General features: G+C 34.7%; 1 protein-coding gene across 1 annotated transcript in view; it reads left to right on the top strand.

The window, feature by feature from the left end:
- The window catches only part of LOC150110660 (ATP-dependent DNA helicase DDX31), a 123558-nt gene that overhangs the window by 61599 nt on the left and 34849 nt on the right, over positions 1-27110 (top strand). Inside the window, exons 8-10 of the mRNA XM_090400124.1 lie at positions 4567-4686; positions 14344-14453; positions 15764-16101. Coding sequence (XP_090256250.1) covers positions 4567-4686; positions 14344-14453; positions 15764-16101 — 568 coding nt within the window. The remainder of the gene's footprint in view (positions 1-4566; positions 4687-14343; positions 14454-15763; positions 16102-27110) is intronic.

Raw genomic sequence — 27110 nt, 5'->3', positions numbered from 1 at the left:
GAAGTATCCTGATATATCCATTCTACATTTTTGAAAATTATGGAGACAACTACCGTGTTTGAGTAAAGCTTTAGTTTAATGTAACTAAACCCTACATTCGACGTTTCGACCTTTATATCAAGGTCATCTTCTGGAGCATATGCACTATACAGAGAACAAGCTACACTACAATCTATCTGGTTTGTTAAAGTTACTGACCAACCGTTACAAAAATTGTTGGCCTGACCTCTAGTGAAAAAAAAAAAAATAAATAAATAAAATAGAATATACATCAATGCTATTTTTATTTATTTATTTTATTATTATTATTATTATTATTATTATTATTTTCACTAGAGGTCAGGCCAACAATTGTAACGGTGGTCAGTAACTTTAACAAACCAGACAGATTGTTGTGTAGCTTGTTCTCTGTATATAGTGCATATGCTTCAAAAGATGATCTTGATGTAAATGTCGAATGTAGAGTTTAGTTATATTAAACTAAAGTTTTACTCAAACACGGTAGTTGTCTCTATACTTTTCAAAACTGTACTCGGATCACCATGCAAGCCTAAAAGAAAGGATATATCCATTCTCTTTATCTAGCTCTGCTGTCATTATTGTACATGAGCAGGTTGGTAATGCAAGCCTTGTATTTAAAAAAAAACAAAACTTGTCATCCTCTGTTAAGGATCTCAGTGCTATCTACCTACCTTTGGATTCAATTCCTAACCAGCCTTTCCAATACCTTGATGATCACATCAGAGATACCATTTGGTCAATAATTCATTGTGTGTCTTAGCTCCACATTTTGTATAATGGAATTATCTTGCCGTTCTTCTATTCAATAGGAATCATGCATTTGGTGAGATTCAAGTTGAACAACCAGATCAGAGGCATTGCTAACTATTTGACACATTCCTTCAGCCCCCCCCAAATCTCGATAAACTATAATGGCTTTAATACTTCAAACTCATCTTTCTCTATTTTTTCATTTAGTTGCTCCATGGCATCCAAAGCGCTATGTCTGCTTGGAATACATATGCTACTAAAGCGAATGCTTAACAACTCATCTATTTCTTGTGCATCTGACACTTTTGTACAATTTGCATTTACTAAAGTTATTCTTCCATGGCCATTCTTCTTTTTACTTCTTGCAGGATAAAAACTAACATTTGTACCATATTAGAGTCTATACACAAACTCTCAGAATACATTAAAATTCAGTTTCTTTACTTTTATTGCATATTTTTGAAACCTAAATTTTAAAGAATAACTAATCCAAATGGAAATAAGTAAACACAGTAAATTATTATTTATTGATTTACTTAAACATCAAATATTTTCGAAAAAGATAACTATCTTCAGTAAAACAAGGACTTAAAGCTTTTAAATAAACACAAATATGTAATCTTTGGATAACCATTCAAGGCATGTACCACTTGTCAGAGCTTGTTTTGTTGTCAGATAACTAATGCATTAATAGGTTAGAATTGTTAATTGAGATTTGGATATTTGTAGGTCCTAATTGAGATCACTGCACAATCTTACTTTCTTTAAACAAGCTTGTGGTTCTTGTTTTATTGAAGCTGGATGGAAATGTTTTTTTTTTTTGTCCTGAAATATTGGATCTTTAAGAAATCAGTGAAGGATAATTTACTGTGTTAACATGCTTCTGTATTATTTTTAAAACCTATGATTAATAGGTGGCTCTATTCCATTATTGCTGATGTTTGCCAACTCATTTTTCCAGCAATGTTATTACATTGCCAGTGGATCCATTACTGATGGTTTTGTCTTGATTATTGAATGATATGAATGCCAAAAATGCATACCTTTATCACTTTGGTTGCCAGCATAAATAGCATTTTTTATGGCATTTATCTTCTCCACTTCAAACAACCACATTTAATTTTCATAAGTGTCAATGAACAAAGATAGTGTTCACTGACACCATCTTATTAACTGATTTGGAATTATTGCATTTCATTTTAAATAAAATGTTGTTGTAACACCTTTTCATTCTTTAAAGGGAGTAGACATAGACATCACTATCTTGACTTGATCCTGCCCTGTCTTTTTTTAATTTTTATTTTTCATCATCATCATCAAATTCCTGATATATATATATATATCCTCAAGAGGTGTACAGGATATGATAATACTACATAAAAAATCACATCATTACTAACTTCTTATCTACAGTTTTCCTCCAATTCAGTCTGTTGTCTTTCAAGACTTCAACATTATCACTTCTTATATTTCTATCTTCTAAGGCACTTTTTACTGTATCTATCCACCTATATGTTGGTCTTCCTCTGGATCTTTTTCCTGCCAACCTGGCAGAGAACACTTGTTTTGCTAATCTTTCCTCTTGCATTCTGTTTAAGTGACCATAACACCTGAGATTAGCTCTTCTAATGCATTCCTGGATGCTGACAATGTCAAGTTCTTTCCTGATATCCTCGTTTTTAATATGATATTGCCATTGATGCCATCTGTTCATGCTCCTAATCTTTCTCAGGACTCTCTTATCTGCGATCTCTAGTCTTTAGTCAAGTGTTTTACTTCTGACCCAGCTCTCAGGTCCATAAGTTAAAATTCGTTTGAACACTGTCCTGTGTATAGCTAATAAGTGTTTTGACTAATTTCTCTCTTATTCCATATAAATTTATTCAGTTAATTTCCTACCATACAGGCTTTGTTGATTCTGTTGTCTATTTCCTATTTAATTTACCATCTTTATCGAAAGTCGTGCCTAAGTAGCTGAAACGTTTTACTTGTTCTATAGGTTCTCCATTCACAATTCAGCTGATATTTTCAATGTTTCTGCCTATTTTCATTGTCTTTGTCTTTTTAATGCTGACCTTCATACCATATCTATTACAACAGTTATTCAATTTAGTTAGAGAATCTTGCAGACTTGTAGTGGATTTATGCATTATTTGCATAAAGCAAAGAGCTGACATTAACATCTCCAATTTTGATATCAGGTTTAATACCACTTTCCTTCATAATGTGATCCATATAGATAATGAATAACAGAGGGAATAATGTCTGACACCAGATTTAACATTGAACCATCTTCCTGTACTTCGGTCAATTCTAACTGCTGACTTACAACTCAAAGACTAAGTATTGCTTGTTATAATGCCCCATCGACACCATATAACTGTAGTGTATTGAATAGCTTCTCTCTTGGAACATTGTCATATGCCTTTTCCAGATCTACAAAATTTAAATACAGATCTTTGTTATATTCCTATGATTTCTCAACTATTTGTCATAAAGTGAAAATCTGATCCTCACAACCTCTATTTGGCCTGAATCCAGCTTGTTCTTCACCAAGCTTCTCTTCCACAATCCTTCTCAACCATTTCTCAACTATACTTGCATATATCTTACTAGGCACTCAGTAGAGAAATACCTCTAATTTTCACATTCAGTTTTATTTTCCTTTTTATATATGGGTACTATGAGAGCTCTACTCCAATTATCTGCAATTCGTCCCACTGTCCAGGCCATTTGAACTATGCAGTGCAGCCACTGTAAGACTTTTATACCTTCATACTTGAGCATTTCTGGTCGAATATCATCTACTCCTGCTGCCTTTCCACATTTCGAGCTTTTGATGGCTTTTTCTACTTCAAGTATGGATATGTATTCCTGACTGCATGCCTGTTCAGTGTTTTTTACTACTGTGCTGTAATACTGCTTATTTAATTTAGCAATTTTTCAAAGTAATTACTCCATACTTCAAGGATATCTTTTTCTCCTGTTTTCATGTCACCAAAATAAAAAAAAAAAGATGGTATTTTTATTTTATTATTATTATTTTTAATTGCCATTCAGCCAGTTTTCTGTCTTTTATTATTGTAGTCTAGTGTGTTTCTGTGAGGGTTCTAGAAAGGTAATGTGCTGAATTCTAACTAGCATTAATTTGTATGCATTCCTATTTTCTATGCTTGATGAGTTTCATTTTATTTTTTGTGAGTTATGTGATGTTTGTTAAGATTATGTTTAAAATTATTTTTGACTTGTGCTTATGCTGCACTATCTTAGTATTAGAATGACCTTGTTTTGCAGACCATAACTATTTTAACCATGTAGCTTTGTACCAGTCTTGTTATGTTTACATGTCACTAAATATATGGATGTGAAGTATCCATTGAAGTAAATTTTTAATATTATTAAAATATTCACTATAAAGCATAAATTATCTTAAATATTAAATTATCTTATTTAAGTTATGAAAAATTTAATATTTTTCATCCATATGGTCATGGAGTGTTAATCTCCTGACTTTCTATCACTGCTGCAGATAGATTGTGTCTGTCATCTTGAAATATATAGGGGCGAAACAGTGAGCTCAAACCATTTATTAAATGCTGGGAGGTTAGCATATCCACTTTCCAACCAACAGGCTGCAAGTTTAAATCCCATTGATGTTTGTGATTTGTCTTTAAGTGGGAAATGAATTTCACCACCCAGTGTGAGACTATCTCCCTGTTTATTCTTTATACTGTTATTTATGAATCATAAATCATTTCTTATCAGTGTTAAAAAATTACTTTTATGCTTTTACAGAATAAGAAAAGGTATAACTATTCTAGTTACTACTCCTGGAAGATTACTTGATCATATTGAGCATACTTCAAACCTCAGTTTCAGATATGTTCAGTGGCTTATTATTGATGAAGCTGATAGGTAATAAGAAAAATTAATTTTCTTGACTTTCTTAATACTTTCTAGTTTTACTCATTATTGATATGAACAATGGTATGAATATTTCTGATAATCAAGAAAATCTTGGGTGTATGAGGAAAATGTAAACATTTTCACAGTATTTTTCTTTGTATTTTCATTCTTAAGTACAGGAGGTACATGAGTGTTAATGTTGGTCTTGACTCAGTAGAATATGACAACAAAATTAAAACAACTTCTCAACACAGACACACAATCAATATGACCCTACTAAAGAGCTTCAGAGTTATACTAGCAACCTTTTAAAAACAGCTTATGAATTCAACAGAGACCAGGCTAGCACTCTGATCTCTACACCCTTTTGCTCCATGCCTGTATAAAATTCACAGGGAAGGGATGCCATTGTGCCCAGTAGTTGAAGATATAGATTCTCTTATATATTTTCTTGCCAAGCTAAATTACTAAAAGGTCTGACAGGACAGTCACCTTCCTTTGATGAAAACTTTGAGCTCTGTTTCCAGCATCAGCAACATTGTTCTTGATGAGCTTATATAACCATTTGTTATAATCTATTTATATAGTCTATCTATTTACTAATATTCTGAGTAAAGAACTCTTTGTACTACTACAAGACAAATTTTCGAAAAAAAATCATGCCCCCTCCTTAAATACTGTCTCCTCTGGATACTTCAAGTACAGTGATTCCATATACAAACAGAACTCAGGTTTGGCCAGTGGCAGTCTGCTTTCTCCAATTATAGGGAATCTTTTTATGGAAACATTTGAAAGTAAGGTTTTAGAATATCACCCCATTCCTAAATTCTGGATAAGGTATGTTGATTATAATATTATAATAATATTTTTTATAAAATTATAAAAAAGAAATTTAAAAGTGATAACTGCCCATGGTCTTAATATGAAACCATGGGCAGTTATCACTTTTAAATTTCTTTGAGTACCTTACTAGCCAACATCCTAAGATAAAATTCACCTGTGAGTCTGAATGATGAAATGGTTCATTTCCATTTCTGGATCTGCAATTAACTAAAGAATCTGGGAAATAAAAAGTCTGTACCTTCCAAAAAACCAGTACATACTAATAGAGATCTACATGCCTCTTCTCCCATTACAGACCTCAAAAATTTGGTATTATTTCAAAACTAGGAGCAAAAGCCCAGTAATGCTGTATTACTGACAAGGGTGAACTAACTAAAGAACTTCAGTTTTTTAAAAATACTTTTCTACAAATTGACTGCAGTGAATGTATCGTGTCAAGTCTTCTCAGCCAGCATGCCATTCAGACACTTCTGATGATGAGGAAGTCAGAGATGTTATTTTTCTACTCTATATTAGTTCTATTTCCATAAAACTTTCAACAATCCTTAAAGAACATAAAATCAAAACAACATTCATTCCCTTTATTAAGATGAGATCACTACTTTGATCCATAAAACCTCGACATAGCCCTCTAAAATATCCAGGTATATATTGACTATGGTGTGAATTCATGAAACCATACTATGGACAGACTGAAAAATTTATCAAGTATAGTGTATTGAAGAACCTATCAGAGATAGATTTTTCACATTGATCTTGTGAGTCAGCCGAAGAGCTGACTCACAAGATGCCTTGGTAGCGACAGACATCAAATCTTATGAAATAAGTCTGAACTCTTACACTGTTGTTATAACATCACTGAGAGAAGAATTTGGGGATCTTTGGAAATGGCATTGGATCCTGTACACCTATGTATAAACCCTAGATTTCAACTTATTGAAATCTATCATGGCAATAGCCAAACACACAAATGTGAAAGGGAACATGTGCTGCACGCTCAACAATTCAACTTGCATCCAACGTAATTTCAAATCCAGGTTCATATATACTCTTAATAGTAATACTTGTAATCTTTTATTGTTTCTTTGTCTTTTAGTTCTTCTTTTGTACACCTAAAGAAGTCTTATGTAAGTAAGACGAAATGTTTTAAAGTAATTATTAGATCTTATGCCTTACAAACTTTTATTTTATATATGTATGTGTGTGTGTGTGTGTGTGTGTGTGTGTGTATATATATATATATATATATATATATATATATAGTTGACCCTCACACACACACACCTTCCACTTAATTAGAAACCTTTATGCAGATGTACATTAATGTCGCTTACGCACCATACATGCAAAATACTTGGTCACACGTGTCACCAGCAGCATTTTTAAATGGGCAACTGGCTGGAGCCATGAGTTTGAAAACAGCAGAGCTGATGTTTCTCAAAAGGTGAGATTTCCTGGTTGTTTAATCATTGCAAAAATAATCCAAATTGCTTGTCTGCTGGCATAACTGGTTCTAAGACAGTCTGTCAGAAATGAGATTGACATCATCTGAGAAGGAGCTTTTACAGAAAATAGAACTTCCTTTTTACCGAAGCATTTAATGAAGGCTGTTCCGGATCCATAGTTCACTGAACTATCCACAGAGAATTGAAGAGGATTGGTATTGGCAGTTGCATGCCCACATAAAATAAAAGTTTCTAATTTTAGAACACATGAAATGTACAGACAAAAAATGCTGTTGTTGGTGATGATGGACTGTAGATGGCATTGATGGTAGTAGTGTCATAGTAAGAGAATTAAGTATATTGCCCTTCTGTGGCGAGTCCTTGAACTCCCTGGAGGTGTCACATGATGATAATAACACAGGTAACCCTCGTATAATGCGGTACTTATACAACGTGGTTTCGATATAACGCGGTACTTATACAACACGGTTTCGATATAACGCGGTCTATAAATTGTAGTATCCTTTGTTCAACGTGGTCTACAATTTCTAGTAACACTTTATTTATTTTTTCATATTTTTCGCCGCGGGACTTAAAAATCAAATTTTATCTTTGTTAAATTTGTGTATGCCCGTATCGAACAAGTAGTTATAAGTATTGAATTTAGTTTTATTGTATCACTGAATAAGGTACTGTACATAGGGCTCTTGCAGTCTGTGTCATTCTCAACAAATAGTGCAATTAGAGACGGATGGAATAAAAAACGGCACTAACTAATAAATTACATGTCCCCTCTCACAGAAACTATGCTGTATAGACTTAAGCAAAACCATATGTTGCACTGAAACACAGTATCTAACTAAAAGCTATTGTCCAATTTTTCAATTATGAAATAAGTGTTTTTTTATTGCATTTGAAATTCTCGATGTCATTATGATCACAAAGGCTAACTTAAAATAAAAGACTACCAAGAATTGAAACATGCCATATAATGAATGTGTGAGTTCGCCTGCCACCTCAAACACAAACAAGAAGCCATAAAATTCAACCAAAGGTTGAAACGTTTGTGTGAGCTGAGCCAGTCAGTAATGAGAAGTTCCATCGGAATGATAAATGACACCCTGTTGTGAATGTGTTAAAACTAATAGTGAATGTTGTTATGACAGTTTCAGATGTTATGGAATTTGATTGAAGAGAATTAGCAATTCAACTCAACACTTGTCAATTACTTTTGTCTTTGGGTCGCGCGATCTTTGTTAATACTGCACCAATCATATGCACGTCTTTATAGCTGCTGTCTTGTGTAAAACAAAATTCAGCTTGTACATATTGTAACAATTAAAAAAAAACTTGAATAATTTATAAGTGTATAAAAGGATATCACCTGTAAATCGTTGACATGCCAGCAAAATTCTCAGACGTGCCACCTCTGGCACGAGTGCCATAGGTTCGCCATCTAGGGTATAAAGTGTTTATTGTTGAAAATTGTCTTAGTTTTCTGCCAGGAAAGTGCATTTAAAATCATAAGTGTGTTATTTTCAAGCAGAGCAGTTTATTTTCTGGTTAGTTACATACATATGTAATGCTTTTTTTTTAATGTAAAAGTTTATTTTTATTGTAATGGCCACTAAAACTGCAACGAAAGGGAAAAAACCAACATTGAAGAGGAAATTCATTTCTCTCGAAGAAAAAATTAAAATCTTGGATCGGTTGAAAATTGGAGAAAAACCAGGAGTTGTTGCAAGGACTCTGAATTTAAATGAATCAAACAAAATGAACATAAAATCCGAGAAAGTGTTATTGCTGGGTCAACGGTAAGTGCAAAGTGCGTTGCTCTTGTACGCAATATTCTATTAAAAAAAATGAAGAAATCTCTAATGATTTGGATAGAAGATTGCACTCAAAAGAAAATTCCTTTGGATGGACATCTTATTAAGCAAAAAGCTCTCAAAGTTTATAAACATTTAAAAGAACTTGATCAAGATTCTTCAGAAGAAATCTATCAGCATGGATTTTCTGCCAGTAAGGGTTGGTTCAAAAACTTTAAAAAGCAGTTTTCTTTGTATAATCTTAAATTCCAGGGAGAATCAGTGTCAGCAGATGTTGAAACTGCCTGGAAATACCCAGCAAAACTTTTAAAAATCATGAAAGAAGGTGGTTACAGTGCAGACCAGGTGTTCAATGTGGATGAATCTGGGTTATACTTGAAAAAAATGCCAAAAGGCACCTATATTTCGAAAAATGAAAGATCAGCTCCTGGATTCAAAGTTTCCAAAGATAGAATTATTATACTGTTTTGTAGTAATGCATCAGGTGATTATATGACAAAACCAATGTTTATTAACCGATCTGCAAATCCTCGTGTGATGAAAGGGCTCGACAAGTCCATCCTACCTGCTTATTGGCGGGCCAACAAAAATGCATAGGCGACAGCTAGCATGTATGAAAATTGGTTTTTCAAGTGTTTTGTACCCAATGTAGAAAGTTACACAAAGAAAAAGAATATGGACTTCAAAATTGTACTAATTTTAGATAACGCACCAGGCCACCCAACAAATTTAAGCCATCCGAATATTAAAATAACTTTTTTGCTGCCTAATACTACTTCACTTATTCAACCACTTGATCAAGGAATAATATCAACGTTTAAGTCATATTATATTCGGTGAACATTTCATTTAATTTTGGAAAAAATGGAATCTAATCCAAACATGACACTGCTCAAGCGTGGAAAGAGTTTTCAATATTGAATTGTGTAAAAATTATTTCTCTGTCCATTAAGGAATTACAACCCTCTACGCTGAATGCTTGCTAGAAAAAAGCATACATTCCATTATGGCCTGAAGCCATAATGGAACAAAATTTTGTACCTCCAGTGGATGCCGAGCTACGTTGTATAATAAACGTCGCACACGTTTCTGGTGGAGAGGGCTTTTGCGATATGGTTGAAAATGAAATTAGTGAATTAATTGATGGTGAAACAGATCTAAATGAGGAGGAAGTGATATAATTAACAGATGGCGTCGAACCAAATGGTGGGGAAAGTTCTGCCGAAGATTCTAATTGTGATGAATCCATTAAAGAATTCAGTTTAAAGAAATTAGCTGAAGGATTGGACTTGGCAAGAAAGTTAGGAAGTTATTTTACAAATAATGATCCCTCAATGAAGCGAGACAATTGGATATTTGTTTAGCGCCATATTATGAACTTAATAAAAAAATTGCAACATAGTGGAAAGCAAAGTCTTATTACTGACTTCTTGATGACTAAACCAGCCGAAGTATGCAATGAGAATTATACAAATGATGTCCAAGAGAATTCAAGTGGTGACGACCTCCGGCCACTTAAAGAACATCTACGAAATGTTATTTCTGAATACAGTGATGACGATTAAAATATGCGCTTTATTTTATTGTGTCTAAAACATTTATGCGTTATGTGCAATGAAATTTATGTACAATTTGTAATTTTTATAATTTTATACTACGTATTTGTCATAGTTTGTTTTCTTAACTTACATGAATTACCTGAATTAAATAAAAATATTGTTTTTGTTGGATATGTCATTATTGTTTATATAATTTTAAAAAAAAACGATTTTTGTAACCTAACCCTACTTTTTCTATGTGATCTATGTTTCGTATAATGCGATTTATATAATGCGGCATTTCTATGGAACATAACATCCGTGTTATATGATGTTATGCTATGGTGTCAACCATACATACCAACCACTGAATTACCTGTAATTCAGTGGTTGGTATGTATGGTTGACACCATAGCAATCTAATAGGGATCACAGGAGTAGAATTCTACACATTAAGAATGTATAGTTTGTTGTAGTGAATTTATAGGGTAATTTGAATAGGCTGGAAGTGTGGGCAAGCAATAAGGATTGGCAATTCAGTATTAATGAGTGTAAATCACTTTGGTATCATGAGATATCCAATGGCATATTATGTTGGTGGGATTATGCTTGGAATAACTCAGGAGACTAGAGATCTTGGAGTTATGGTGGACAAGAATTTGTAGTTCACGGATCACATAGCACAAACTGCAAATACAATCCAGAGGGTAAGTGTTATGTTGAAATGAACTTAGACATGTCAGGACATGGAAGTCATTTTGTCTCTTTATAAGGCCTTTATTTACGACCACACCTGAACTACTGTGCTTGCATTTGGTCTCCTGGGTTCAGAGAGGATAAACAAGTTGTGGAAGGGGTGCAAAGAAGTGTTACAAATATGATATTGGGATTACAAAATATAAGCTGAGGATAGATTTTGAGTATATGTACACTGGTAGACTATAAACTTTTAAAAAGGTGTTATAGAATAACAGTTCATAAAATGTTTCATTATATGGAAGATGGGGAGAGGACAATGGGGCATCTGTGAAAGTTAAGTTTGTGTTAGAAGATGGGTGAGAGCAAGATTCTCTCAAAGAACTGTGAATGAGTGGAACAGTTTGAAATAGTGAGTGTGTCTATTGTGAATGAGTCTAAGAGAAGGTATGACAGGTGGTTATGGGTGAAGTATATCCTTCCTCAATGAGTGAATTCTGGGACTAATAATAATAATAATAATAATTTCCTTTAGAATGGCAGTGTAACTATGAGATTTTTGTTTGGACTTTGGTTGATTGCTCTAGTGATTGAATTTATTGCAGTGGTGTTTATTATAGTGATGGAGTAACACACACACACACACACACACACACCTTCCCTCTTTACAGGATATGATAATACTACATGAAAAATTTATTACTTTATTTTGTATCCAAACACAAGTAGCAAGTAATTGGTACAACATTATTTACAAAAAATTAGGATACATTACAAATGAGAACAACTTAAATTTGGTAGGTGAATTATACAGGGAATAATAAGTAAAATATGAAGAAAAAAGAAACTATAGATAAGTTATACACAATAAATACAGTCAGATGTTCCTCCAGTATCTTGCTCTTTCTGTGCAGAATATAAGGTCCTCTTTTGTGATTGAAGAAGGGGACAAGAAAGAAGGTGTTCCATGGATAGGGTTGTCCCACACTCACAATTATTTGGTCCAGTGAGGTAGCCCATTTGATGAGATTTTGTTTGCAGCGTCCTGTTGTTTGTAGTCTGAGGCTTTTCTAAGTATTCCAGTCCAGGTGGGCACCATGTGGAAGATGTTTGGCCGTTGGAATACCAGTATTATTCTCAGGGTATAGTGTAAGCTATTGTTGAAGTCTTGTCTCTGGAGGGTTTTTAGGTGGTTCAACAGTTGCTAGGAAGCTATGTCGGCATCTTAGTCTTTTGGCACTGTACTCTGCCCAAATAGTGGATGGCGTTCATCATTCATTTGTCTGCTTCTTTCATCAGCTGAGAATGCAGATCTTCGAATTGAAAGGGGGTGCAATACCAGCCAAATTATACAGGTCTGTCTCTTAGGGGTGTGCGGCAACTAGGCTCTCATTCCTGCACCCTGTTAGTACCCATTAGGGGAAGCTAAAGCTGCTATCAACCAAACGCAAGTGATTGAACTAAAAAAAAAAATTATTACTGACTTGTTTTGAACAGTTTTCCTTCAAATTAATCTTGTATGTCAGAACTCCAGTATCATCATATCGTATATTTCAGTCTTCTAAAACACTTCTTACTTAGATATTTAACTTCCTCTGGATTTTTTTTCCTCCCATCCAGGCAAAAAACTTGTTTCTGCTAACCTTTCTTCTCTCCCATTCTGTTTAAGTAATCATTATACACCTTTAGATTAGCTGTGCCCACAGATTTCTGAATGCTAACAATGCCAAGTTCCTTCCCAATATCCTTATTTTGTGATTCTGCCACTGATTCCATCTGTTTATGCCCTTGATTTTTCTTAGAACCTTATATCTGTGGTGTCCATTTTTTAATCTAGTGTTTTATTTCTGACCCATCTCTCAGATCTTTAATTTAAAATTGATTTGAATACTGTTTCTTTGAGTTTCTCTTATATAGAGAAACTCAATGAAACATAACCAACATATTAGCTTGTCTACGAGAGTTTCTCTTATGTTCCATATATGATTATTTGTTATCTTCCTACCATACCTGCTTTGCTAATTCTGCTATCTATTTTTAATTTAATTTGTCAACTTCACTAAAAAAAAATTGTGTTTAAATAGCTGAAATGTTTTACTGGTTCTATAGGTTTCCAATTCAGAATGCAATTGATATTTTCAATGTTACCTATTTTCATAGTCTTTGTCTTTTAATACTGATTTTCATACTAGATTTATTACAGCAATTATTCAGTTTAGTTAGAGAATCCTGCAGACTTGTACTCGATTTATTTAAGAGTATAACATTATCTACATAAAGTAAAGAGCTAATTTAATACTCCAATTTTGATATTAGTCCCAAAGCAACATTCCTTCACATTGTGATCCATATAGATGATGAATGACAGTGGAGGTAAATCTGTGGACTATTGCTCCTTAGTAGTGAAAGATGCCTGCTCTGTAAACCAATTTTGCATTTAGTCAGGTGACATTGTCAGCAGTGTGGGTATGAGTGATTGGGAGCAGTATTTCATCTGTTGTGGATGCTCCTCCCAAATGCACCATCCATGTCTTATCACGTGTGAATCCATACAGGATATGAAGCTTTCCTCATCAGTTGATCAGAATAACATGCATATTACATACATTTGATCTGGGAAAATAAATGAAGTGGATATATTTTTTAGGAGGTAGTTAGTTGGTTGAGAAATGAAATATTGTTGCTGTTTCACCTCATTTCCCCCCCAGCCTTCATATAATTTTTTCTCTCCTCTTTAGAAGAGAACCCAATAACATTTTCTTCCTTCTGAAAACCTAAACTTTCAAATTTCCATAGCTGATTTGGTGTTTGCATTTCATATTGTTATGATACACAACACTGATTAGCATCTACTTGACTTGGTTACTTCCACTACATGGTATTGTTTGTTAATTTGCTTGTTTTTTGTGGTAAATTTGCTTATTTCTCTGGATAAAAAAACCTGGGTTTCCAGTTTGGGGGGGGGGGGGGGGAACAAAAAATCCTCTGCTACTTTTGTGTGAAATCAATTAACTCACTTTCATTTGAAAAAGCCTATTTAAAAATTCTTTTCATTAAAGGTCTTTTCCACTTGAAGGAGCATATTTGGAAGAAACGGGAAATATGCCCTTTTATGAAGTTTTCCTGATGTGAAATGCACGTATAAGCGCTGAATCAAAAATAAGGTTCTTTTAAATTTGACATAAAAGCCACATTCTTTTAATCATTTTCAAAAGATGGTTTATTTATTGATCATATTGTGTATCAGGGAATTCTGTTACTGGTGGTATTAAAATTTTCATTTATCCATATTATAAAAGCATTATTTTGTTTCAGACTTCTTGAATTAGGATTTGAGCAAGCTGTGTCTCATATTGTGGAAGCTTTAAAATCTCAGTGTGAAGGGAAACGACAAACAGTTTTGTTAAGTGCTACATTAACTAAGGGTGAGTTGTATAACAAGTGAACTTTGTATTAATAAGTATTCACAAAAATTATATTTTTGTGAATTGTTTTTACTTTTCCATTTAGATATGTAGTAAAATTTTAGAGTACTGTATGATAACTGATTTCTAGCATGGTGCTAATGTGTGCTAGAACATTTGTTACCAAGACAGACATCTTTGTTAGGGGAATAGAATATGATAATTTTTATTCAGTGCAGTTGATGTGAAATGTATTCATTATGAACAGTGAAAGATTTGTGGAAGGAAAGTGAGACTCATGAGTGAATATGTTGAACTATTTTGAGAGTGAGTGAGTGCCATTTGTGTGAAGTGAGTAAAAATGCATAATAGTAAAGAATGTTGAAAGAAGGCTGGGTTGTTGATGAAAGTGCAGTGTTAGCAGGTCAGAAGAATGAAGTGGAGTCATGAAACAAATAGTGGGCTTATGTGAGGTCCTTCATAGGATAAAGTGTGAGCTCGAATGATTGCAGGAACATCAGGTGAGTGGTAAGACTGAACCTCAGTTGGCATTCACAATGGACATTAATTAGACCTATAAGCTTTTAAAGTAGTGGTACGATGCATTGCAGGATTTTTCAACATAATTGACATTTGTGAAGAAGTATTGTAAGCTGAGTCTAAGGGAAATCTTTTGTAATTATTATATTTTAATATTTTCATAAATATAAGTTGAATATGAACATTCCAATAAAAATGCATGTAGCCTTCCTAAGGTATGTAATTTTTTGGCCTGATAGATAAAACAGCTTTGCTTAAAATATGAAGATGCATTGTTCTGTTATTACTATTCAAGAACTTTAATTTTATAGTATGAGTACTGTTTACACAAAATCTTAATGTTGTATTATCAGTTTACTGGCAGTAAAAATAGGTACATGTAAGTTGTTCAATGATAAGCAATGATAATTATAATCCCTGAGAAAGGAGATCTCACTAGATGTGAGAATTGGAGGGGAATTAGTCTCTGTCGGTATCTGCAAAGATTTTCTGTAAAATATTGATAAATAGGATTAAAAATGAAGCAGAGAACATATTAAGGCAGGAACAGCCTTACATACCTACATTTTATAGATTTTGCTAAAGCATTTCACAGTATTGATGAGAGAAACATTATGGTTAATTATTAAAAGTTATGGAATTCCTGACAAATATGTGAGAATAATCAAAGAAATGTATGAGGGAAGTAAAAGTTGTGTTATTGCGAGTTGTTTGCTGATAATGTATGTGCAGTATAAATTACATATTAACACATATTTTAAAAATTATTATTTTCTATTTTTTCATTTTAGAGGTGGAGAGATTAGCTGGAATTAGTCTTCTAAACCCCTCTGTTGTTGATGTCGCAGCAACTTCAGATGTGGATGCTATGACAGTAGATGAATTTGTAGTACCATCACAGCTAAAGCAACATTTTGTCATCACCCCAATTAAATTAAGGTTGGTATCTTTATCTGCATTCATAATTGATAAATGTGCCATAGGAGGTTTTAAAGCACTGATCTTTATGGCTGCCCAGGATGTTGTTGATTTCCACTTTTTCCTTTTCCAAGATGTATTACAAAGCACATTGGAAGCTAGTGGTTATTCTATAAAATTTTTTAAGCTGCATGGAAATATGAGTCAGCAGGTGAGCATATTTTTATTTTTGATTAGCTTTTATTTGACATTTTTTCAAATATGTATGTTCTAAGTATCAACATAATATTTTGATTTTTATCAGTGTTACAATGATTGAATGAATGAAAGTTTCCCATTTTCTTGTGTGTGTGTGTGTGTGTTCAATATCTGTCAATGTCTGTCATGGGCAAGTAACTTGGCTTCTTGGAAGCCTGTAATACTCTGATAGAGTGATTAATCCTATCTGCCTAGTGTATTATGGCTGTCATATTGTGTGGCTGATTTGTCTCTTTTGCAGAATGAAAAACCCAAATTTCTGGGAGGAAAAAACATCACCTCCACATGAGACCAGCTAACTCACTTTCAATTGAAAAGCCATGAGAAAAGTTCATGTTCTAGATGGATTGGAATCCATCTCTTTCCATTCAGAGGACATAGTCAAAACTGACTGATCTACGGAAACTGAAAAAATATTTCACTGAAAAATTTCAAAGCATGCATTATTTGTCTTATGGCAGTTTACATTCTCTCATATAATGGTGGCTTGATTTTTTGTTATTTATTTTTTATGCTTCCATTATTTTATAAGACATATTTAATTATTGCTACATACTTTTACATTTTTAATAATGAAAAAAGATTTTATTATGATCCATAATTTTGAATATCATCATAAAATTCCTGACATATACCTTCATGGTGTGTACAAGATCTTATGATAATACTACACAAAAAGATATATCCTTACTAACTTCCTATCAATAATTTTCTTCCAGATTAGCCTGTTATTCTGTCAACATTTTCAGTATTATCAGATCTTGTATTTCTGTCTTCTAAGGCATTTTTTACTGTATCAATCCATCTACATCTTGGTCGTTTTCTGGGTCTTTCCCTGCCAACTTGCCAAAGAACACTTGTTTTGCTAATCTTTCCTCTCCCATTATTAGTTTTGCTCTTTTCTACGAATTTTCCCAAAATATTCATCTATGTCTTGTAATCATTTCCTACTCTGCTGTATAGATCTCCAACAAGGACCAACTTTTCTTTTTTCGTTGAGTCAGCTGCTTTCTCTAATTCCTTGAAAGTTTTGAATATTATTTCTTTAAAAAATATCCAATTCCTGATATTTGCCTTTATGGGGAGTACAGGATACTGTGATAGTACTGCATGATTAAGTTTGCATTACTACTATCTTTTGATTAACTCTTTTCTTTCAAATTTATTATATTTAGGTCTACAGTATTGTCACGTCTAACATTTTGAACTAAGATATTTTTAACTTCCTCAATCTACTTTAAAAATTTCTAGTGTTTCCATGCAGTATAGTAGAATACATTCATGACAAAGAGGGGAAGTCGGGGTGAGAGTGGAAAAAGTAAATCCATGCATAAATACTCTGTAATTGATCTAGAGATAAAATGAATATTTGAGGGGTGCTTAAGGGTCAAAGCTGTATAACTGAGAGGAGACCTCCACATAGCCTTTAAAGGAATGCGGAGAACCGACCAGGGCTTCTGACCTAATGTCCAAACCTCACCTTCTCGTGGTGCACCCTGTTGGGTATCTACTTTGATACTGAACGAACGAGGATGGGCTGGCAATTTGGGATTTAGCCGACCAAATTGTATTCTTATTGGTTAAACCAAAATAAAAAATGATGGTACAACATGACAAAATTTCATGCCGGCTGGGGCGTCGCCCGGTTAAACAAGGCCCCCGTTGTTTTTGCCAGGGAACCAGGGCGAACAGCGAAAAGTCAGCTACTGGAACAAATCTGAAAACAAACCCCAACTCAACATCACCAGAGTTAAAGATCGGTACTATCAACGTAAGAAGCCTGAATGGCAAAGAAATGGAGCTAGCTGAGGAATTAGATAAGTACCAGATCGACATAATAGGGGTGACTGAAACAAAAAAGACCAAAACTGGTGAGATCTTTCTGAGCAATAAATACAAAATGTTATATTCAGGCAATAACAATCAAGGAAAAGGAGTAGCCATAGTATTCAACACAAAATACGAGGCTAATCTTCTTGAATGGCAGTCAGTCTCAAGTAGAGTAATGTGGGCAAATATGAGAATGGGGAACTGGACAATGAGACTTATTTGTGCCTATGGTCCCACAGAAGGTTCTACTAAGGTAGAAGTGGAGGAATTTTTTGCGGCTTTAGAAAAAGCAACTGACACAATGAAAAAGGAAAAGTTGGTCCTTGTTGGGGATCTAAATAGTAGAGTAGGAAATGATTGTGAGACATACAAAAATATTTTGGGAAAATTTGGAGAAAAGAGCAAAGCTAATAATAATGGCAAATATCTGTTGGATTTCTGCTCAGGACATGGACTGGTTATTACTAACACCATGTTCCAACATAAAAATGTGCACAAATTCACATGGAGAGAAGAGGCTAGGAATAAGAAAAGTCTCATTGACTATGTTATTGTTGATAGTGATGTTTTCTCCCTGGTGCAGGACACCAGAGTGTACAGAGGATTTGAAATTGGAAGTGATCACTATTTAGTCTTGAGCAGGATAAAATTGAATTTCATATTGAAAAGAATAACATGTAAGAAAGTTTTAAAGCGAATAAAAGTTGAGCAGCTCTCAGATGTAAACTGTAGACTAAAATACAGAAATATTATTGAAAAGAAAATGAAAGAGTTTGAGAACAGGAATCAAACCTTGGAGATTCAGTGGCAAACTCTGAAGGAAACATTGATTGATTCTGCCAGAGAGGCATGTGGTGAGGTTGGGTTCAAAGATAAAAAAATCAGAACTCCCTGGTGGACACAGGAAGTTAAAGAGGCAGTGAAGGAAAAGAAGAAAGCATATCAAAAGTTCCTGGCAAATAAGTCAGCTTTTACTCTTACAGAATACAGAGACAAATGTAAGAAAGCTAAACAGTGTGTAAAACTAGCTAAACAAAAGTCATGGGAGGACTTCGGCAAGAATATAGAAAATAAATATCAAGACGGTGGCAAAATATTCTGGAGGTTGTTGAAGAAGCTTAGGAATGGAGGAAAGAGTGCTGTAAAAGGAATTAGAGATGATAAAGGTGAAATGAAAACAGGAGAAAAAGATATCCTTGAAGTATGGAGTAATTACTTTGAAAAATTGCTGAATGAAACAAGCAGTGATGACAGCACAGTGATAAAAAACACTGACCAGGCATGCAGTCAGGAATACATATCCATACTTGAAGTAGAAAAAGCCATCAAAGGCTTGAAATGTGGAAAGGCAGCAGGAATAGATGATATTCGACCAGAAATGCTGAAGTATGGTGGTATAAGAGTCTTACAGTGGCTGCACTGCATAGTTCAGAAAGCCTGGACAGAGGGACGAATTCCCGATGATTGGAGTAGAGCTCTCATAGTACCCATATATAAAAAGGGAAATAAAACTGAATGTGAGAATTACAGAGGTATTTCCCTACTGAGTGTTCCTGGCAAGATCTATGCAAGTATACTTGAGAAACGTTTGAGAAGAATTGTGGAAGAAAAGCTTGGTGAAGAACAAGCTGGATTCAGGCCAAATAGAGGCTGTCAGGATCAGATCTTCACTTTACGACAAATAGTCGAGAAAGCATGGGAATATAACAAAGATCTGTATTTAAGTTTTGTCGATTTGGAAAAGGCATATGACAAGGTGCCAAGAGAGAAGCTATTCAATACGCTGCAGTTATATGGTGTCAATGGGGCATTATATCAAGCAATACTTAGTCTTTATTTGAGTTGTGAGTCAGCAGTTAGAATTGAAGGAAGTACAGGAAGATGGTTTAATGTTAAATCTGGTGTGAGACAAGGATGTACATTATCCCCTCTGTTATTCATTATCTATATGGATCACATTATGAAGGAATGTGGTATTAAACCTGATATCAAAATTGGAGATGTTAATGTCAGCTCTTTGCTTTATGCGGATGATGTTATACTTCTAAATAAATCCGCTACAAGTCTGCAAGATTCTCTGACTAAATTGAATAGCTTTTGTAATAGATATGGTATGAAGGTCAGCAATAAAAAGACAAAGACAATGAAAATAGGCAGAATCATTGAAAATGTCAACTGTGTTGTGAATGGAGAACCTGTGGAACAAGTAAAACATTTCAGCTACTTAGGCACAATTTTTACTGAAGATGGTAAACTAAATATAGAAATAGACAACAGAATCAGCAAAGCTGGTATCGTGGGAAGTCAATTGAATAAATTCATATGGAATAAGAAAGAAATTAGTCGGAACACTAAATTAGCTGTATACAAGACTGTGTTCAAACCAATTTTAACTTATGGATCTGAGAGCTGGGTCAGAAGTAAAACACTTGACCAAAGACTAGAGACCGCAGATATGAGAGTCCTGAGAAAGATTAGAGGCGTGAACAGATGGCATCAATGGCAATATCATATTAAAAATGAGGATATTAGGAAAGAACTTGACATTGTCAGCATCCAGGAATGTGTTAGCAGAGCTAATCTCAGATGGTATGGTCACTTAAATAGAATGGGAGAGGAAAGATTAGCAAAACAAGTGTTCTCTGCCAGGTTGGCAGGAAAACGACCCAGAGGAAGACCAAGATATAGGTGGATTGATATGGTACAAAGTGCCTTAGACGATAGAAATATAAGATCTGATAATGTTGGAGTCTTGACAAGTAACAGACTGATTTGGAGGAAAATTGTAGATAGGAAGTTAGTAATGATGTAATTTTTTCATGTAGTACTGTCATATCCTGTACACCCCTTGAGGGTACATGGCAGGAATTTGATGATGATGATGAAAATTTGAAAGAAATAAAAAGGCAGATAAAGTCTAATGGTCATAGGACATGATCATGGTCTTGTACCATCGTCAGTGAATAAAATTGTGTAGGATGCTGCCCGTATGCAGGAAGTCAGCAATATTAACAAACAGGCTTACTGCCATGATTTTGTGATATGGAAAAATTGCTGACTGTTAATTTGACGGTCGAACAGTCAGCATTTTATTTTTTGGTTTTTTCATACTACTATATATTGTATCATATTATGCATTAATAACTACATATTGAATTCTAATTTATATATTATATATATAATCTATTTTCATTTATATATAATTTATATATAAATGAAAACAGACATAACGCATTTAATGCATTTAATATACTAACAGATACATGTACTATAAACACTTAAACAATAGAATGTGAATAATGGGCAAGAAAGGGGTGGATTAAATTCAACTAATATAAAATTCATATTATAAAGTTTGGAATATAGCTTTTGTATACTTTGGAATCTGTCTATTGCTAGCTTGTATGTTTTGGCTAATTTCCCACTTATTCCATATAAATTATTCAGCTGGTTCCTTATTATACCAGCTTTGCTTATTCTATATATATTTTTTTCATTAAGCAAAAAAATTTTAAAACTTAAAAATATTAAGTGTCTGCATACAAGTGATAACACAAAGAAGAATGATCAGTGTAACAATAATTTATTATTTCATGACAATCATTGTAGGTCACCTGATGGTACTACCCTATAGGTTTTAGACTCCCTCATGCATTTCATGGCATTTGGGAATTCATCAATTCACTCTACTGTGGCTTGTGTTAAATTCTTCCTGTGTGCAACTATTATATAATCCATACTTGATTGCTGTTGAATAGCAAAAAAAGAAATAAATATTCATCAGAACTATTCTGATTGAGTGGTTAGCATATCTGCTCTTCAAATAATTTGCTACAGATTTGAATTTTGCTGTCAGAGTGGATGGATATTTGTGGTTGTTTTTAGGTGGGTGATGACTTTTATTGCCTGGTGAGAGACCACTGCCCAGCTTATTACAGGCCTGAAAGTGGCTTGGAAAAGTTCCATGTTTGACTCTAGAGCAGGGTTTCTGGACTGCATAAAAAATTGAGTAAAAAAAAATCAAAAAATATAAAATTAAAAAAAAAATGTGGCAAAAAAAATCTTAACCCACTTTTCTTTTTTATGGTACTAATGTGGGGTGCTTAAGGGTCAAAGCTGTATAACTGAGAGGAGACCTCCACATAGCCTTTAAAGGAATGCGGAGAACTGACCAGGGCTTCTGACCTAATGTCCAATCCTCACCTTCTCGTGGTGCACCCTGTTGGGTATCTACTTTGATACTGAACGAACGAGGATGGGCTGGCAATTTGGGATTTAGCCGACCAAATTGTATTCTTATTGGTTAAACCAAAATAAAAAATGATGGTACAACATGACAAAATTTCATGCCGGCTGGGGCGTCGCCCGGTTAAACAAGGCCCCCGTTGTTTTTGCCAGGGAACCAGGGCGAACAGCGAAAAGTCAGCTACTGGAACAAATCTGAAAACAAACCCCAACTCAACATCACCAGAGTTAAAGATCGGTACTATCAACGTAAGAAGCCTGAATGGCAAAGAAATGGAGCTAGCTGAGGAATTAGATAAGTACCAGATCGACATAATAGGGGTGACTGAAACAAAAAAGACCAAAACTGGTGAGATCTTTCTGAGCAATAAATACAAAATGTTATATTCAGGCAATGACAATCAAGGAAAAGAAGGAGTAGCCATAGTATTCAACACAAAATACGAGGCTAATCTTCTTGAATGGCAGTCAGTCTCAAGTAGAGTAATGTGGGCAAATATGAGAATGGGGAACTGGACAATGAGACTTATTTGTGCCTATGGTCCCACAGAAGGTTCTACTAAGGTAGAAGTGGAGGAATTTTTTGAGGCTTTAGAAAAGGCAACTGACACAATGAAAAAGGAAAAGTTGGTCCTTGTTGGGGATCTAAATAGCAGAGTAGGAAATGATTGTGAGACATACAAAAATATTTTGGGAAAATTTGGAGAAAAGAGCAAAGCTAATAATAATGGCAAATATCTGTTGGATTTCTGCTCAGGACATGGACTGGTTATTACTAACACCATGTTCCAACACAAAAATGTGCACAAATTCACATGGAGAGAAGAGGCTAGGAATAAGAAAAGTCTCATTGACTATGTTATTGTTGATAGTGATGTTTTCTCGCTGGTGCAGGACACCAGAGTGTACAGAGGATTTGAAATTGGAAGTGATCACTATTTAGTCTTGAGCAAGATAAAATTGAATTTCATATTGAAAAGAATAACATGTAAGAAAGTTTTAAAGCGAATAAAAGTTGAGCAGCTCTCAGATGTGAACTGTAGACTAAAATACAGAAAGATTATTGAAAAGAAAATGAAAGAGTTTGAGAACAGGAATCAAACCTTGGAGATTCAGTGGCAAACTCTGAAGAAAACATTGATTGATTCTGTCAGAGAGGCATGTGGTGAGGTTGTGTGCAAGGATAAAAAATCAGAACTCCCTGGTGGACACGGGAAGTTAAAGAGGCAGTGAAGGAAAAGAAGAAAGCATATCAAAAGTTCCTGGCAAATAAGTCGGCTTTTACTCTTACAGAATACAGAGACAAATGTAAGAAAGCTAAATAATGTGTAAAACTAGCTAAACAAAAGTCATGGGAGGACTTTGGCAAGAATATAGAAAATAAATATCAAGAAGGTGGCAAAATATTCTGGAGGTCGTTGAAGAAGCTTAGAAATGGAGGAAAGAGTGCTGTAAAAGGAGTTAGAGATGATAAAGGTGACATGAAAACAGGAGAAAAAGATATCCTTGAAGTATGGAGTAATTACTTTGAAAAACTGCTAAATGAAACAAGCAGTGATGACAGCACAGTGATAAAAAACACTGACCAGGCATGCAGTCAGGAATACATATCCATACTTGAAGTAGAAAAAGCCATCAAAGGCTTGAAATGTGGAAAGGCAGCAGGAGTAGATGATATTCGACCAGAAATGGTGAAGTATGGTGGTATAAAAGTCTTACAGTGGCTGCACTGCATAGTTCAGAAAGCCTGGACAGAGGGACGAATTCCCGATGATTGGAGTAGAGCTCTCATAGTACCCATATATAAAAAGGGAAATAAAACTGAATGTGAAAATTACAGAGGTATTTCCCTACTGAGTGTTCCTGGCAAGATCTATGCAAGTATACTTGAGAAACGGTTGAGAAGAATTGTGGAAGAAACTGAGAGGAGACCTCCACATAGCCTTTAAAGGAATGCGGAGAACCGACCAGGGCTTCTGACCTAATGTCCAATCCTCACCTTCTCGTGGTGCACCCTGTTGGGTATCTACTTTGATACTGAACGAACGAGGATGGGCTGGCAATTTGGGATTTAGCCGACCAAATTGTATTCTTATTGGTTAAACCAAAATAAAAAATGATGGTACAACATGACAAAATTTCATGCCGGCTGGGGCGTCGCCCGGTTAAACAAGGCCCCCGTTGTTTTCGCCAGGGAACCAGGGCGAACAGCGAAAAGTCAGCTACTGGAACAAATCTGAAAACAAACCCCAACTCAACATCACCAGAGTTAAAGATCGGTACTATCAACGTAAGAAGCCTGAATGGCAAAGAAATGGAGCTAGCTGAGGAATTAGATAAGTACCAGATCGACATAATAGGGGTGACTGAAACAAAAAAGACCAAAACTGGTGAGATCTTTCTGAGCAATAAATACAAAATGTTATATTCAGGCAATAACAATCAAGGAAAAGAAGGAGTAGCCATAGTATTCAACACAAAATACGAGGCTAATCTTCTTGAATGGCAGTCAGTCTCAAGTAGAGTAATGTGGGCAAATATGAGAATGGGGAACTGGACAATGAGACTTATTTGTGCCTATGGTCCCACAGAAGGTTCTACTAAGGTAGAAGTGGAGGAATTTTTTGAGGCTTTAGAAAAAGCAACTGACACAATGAAAAATGAAAAGTTGGTCCTTGTTGGGGATCTAAATAGTAGAGTAGGAAATGATTGTGAGACATACAAAAATATTTTGGGAAAATTTGGAGAAAAGAGCAAAGCTAATAATAATGGCAAATATCTGTTGGATTTCTGCTCAGGACATGGACTGGTTATTACTAACACCATGTTCCAACATAAAAATGTGCACAAATTCACATGGAGAGAAGAGGCTAGGAATAAGAAAAGTCTCATTGACTATGTTATTGTTGATAGTGATGTTTTCTCCCTGGTGCAGGACACCAGAGTGTACAGAGGATTTGAAATTGGAAGTGATCACTATTTAGTCTTGAGCAGGATAAAATTGAATTTCATATTGAAAAGAATAACATGTAAGAAAGTTTTAAAGCGAATAAAAGTTGAGCAGCTCTCAGATGTAAACTGGAGACTAAAATACAGAAATATTATTGAAAAGAAAATGAAAGAGTTTGAGAACAGGAATCAAACCTTGGAGATTCAGTGGCAAACTCTGAAGGAAACATTGATTGATTCTGCCAGAGAGGCATGTGGTGAGGTTGTGTGCAAAGATAAAAAAATCAGAACTCCCTGGTGGACACAGGAAGTTAAAGAGGCAGTGAAGGAAAAGAAGAAAGCATATCAAAAGTTCCTGGCAAATAAGTCAGCTTTTACTCTTACAGAATACAGAGACAAATGTAAGAAAGCTAAACAGTGTGTAAAACTAGCTAAACAAAAGTCATGGGAGGACTTTGGCAAGAATATAGAAAATAAATATCAAGAAGGTGGCAAAATATTCTGGAGGTTGTTGAAGAAGCTTAGGAATGGAGGAAAGAGTGCTGTAAAAGGAATTAGAGATGATAAAGGTGAAATGAAAACAGGAGAAAAAGATATCCTTGAAGTATGGAGTAATTACTTTGAAAAACTGCTAAATGAAACAAGCAGTGATGACAGCACAGTGATAAAAAACACTGACCAGGCATGCAGTCAGGAATACATATCCATACTTGAAGTAGAAAAAGCCATCAAAGGCTTGAAATGTGGAAAGGCAGCAGGAGTAGATGATATTCGACCAGAAATGCTGAAGTATGGTGGTATAAGAGTCTTACAGTGGCTGCACTGCATAGTTCAGAAAGCCTGGACAGAGGGACAAATTCCCGATGATTGGAGTAGAGCTCTCATAGTACCCATATATAAAAAGGGAAATAAAACTGAATGTGAGAATTACAGAGGTATTTCCCTACTGAGTGTTCCTGGCAAGATCTATGCAAGTATACTTGAGAAACGGTTGAGAAGAATTGTGGAAGAAAAGCTTGGTGAAGAACAAGCTGGATTCAGGCCAAATAGAGGCTGTCAGGATCAGATCTTCACTTTACGACAAATAGTCGAGAAAGCATGGGAATATAACAAAGATCTGTATTTAAGTTTTGTCGATTTGGAAAAGGCATATGACAAGGTGCCAAGCGAGAAGCTATTCAATACGCTGCAGTTATATGGTGTCAATGGGGCATTATATCAAGCAATACTCAGTCTTTATTTGAGTTGTGAGTCAGCAGTTAGAATTGAAGGAAGTACAGGAAGATGGTTTAATGTTAAATCTGGTGTGAGACAAGGATGTACATTATCCCCTCTGTTATTCATTATCTATATGGATCACATTATGAAGGAATGTGGTATTAAACCTGATATCAAAATTGGAGATGTTAATGTCAGCTCTTTGCTTTATGCGGATGATGTTATACTTCTAAATAAATCCGCTACAAGTCTGCAAGATTCTCTGACTAAATTGAATAGCTGTTGTAATAGATATGGTATGAAGGTCAGCAATAAAAAGACAAAGACAATGAAAATAGGCAGAATCATTGAAAATGTCAACTGTGTTGTGAATGGAGAACCTGTGGAACAAGTAAAACATTTCAGCTACTTAGGCACAATTTTTACTGAAGATGGTAAACTAAATATAGAAATAGACAACAGAATCAGCAAAGCTGGTATCGTGGGAAGTCAATTGAATAAATTCATATGGAATAAGAAAGAAATTAGTCGGAACACTAAATTAGCTGTATACAAGACTGTGTTCAAACCAATTTTAACTTATGGATCTGAGAGCTGGGTCAGAAGTAAAACACTTGACCAAAGACTAGAGACCGCAGATATGAGAGTTCTGAGAAAGATTAGAGGCGTGAACAGATGGCATCAATGGCAATATCATATTAAAAATGAGGATATTAGGAA

The sequence above is a fragment of the Typopeltis vanoorti genome, chromosome 1 (assembly GCF_054136105.1).
Source record: "Typopeltis vanoorti isolate ZY-2024b chromosome 1, IOZ_Tvanoo_1.0, whole genome shotgun sequence".
Lineage (NCBI taxonomy): Eukaryota > Metazoa > Arthropoda > Arachnida > Uropygi > Thelyphonidae > Typopeltis > Typopeltis vanoorti.
Note: the sequence above shows the minus strand (reverse complement) of the source record. Positions and strands in the feature narration are given on the sequence as shown.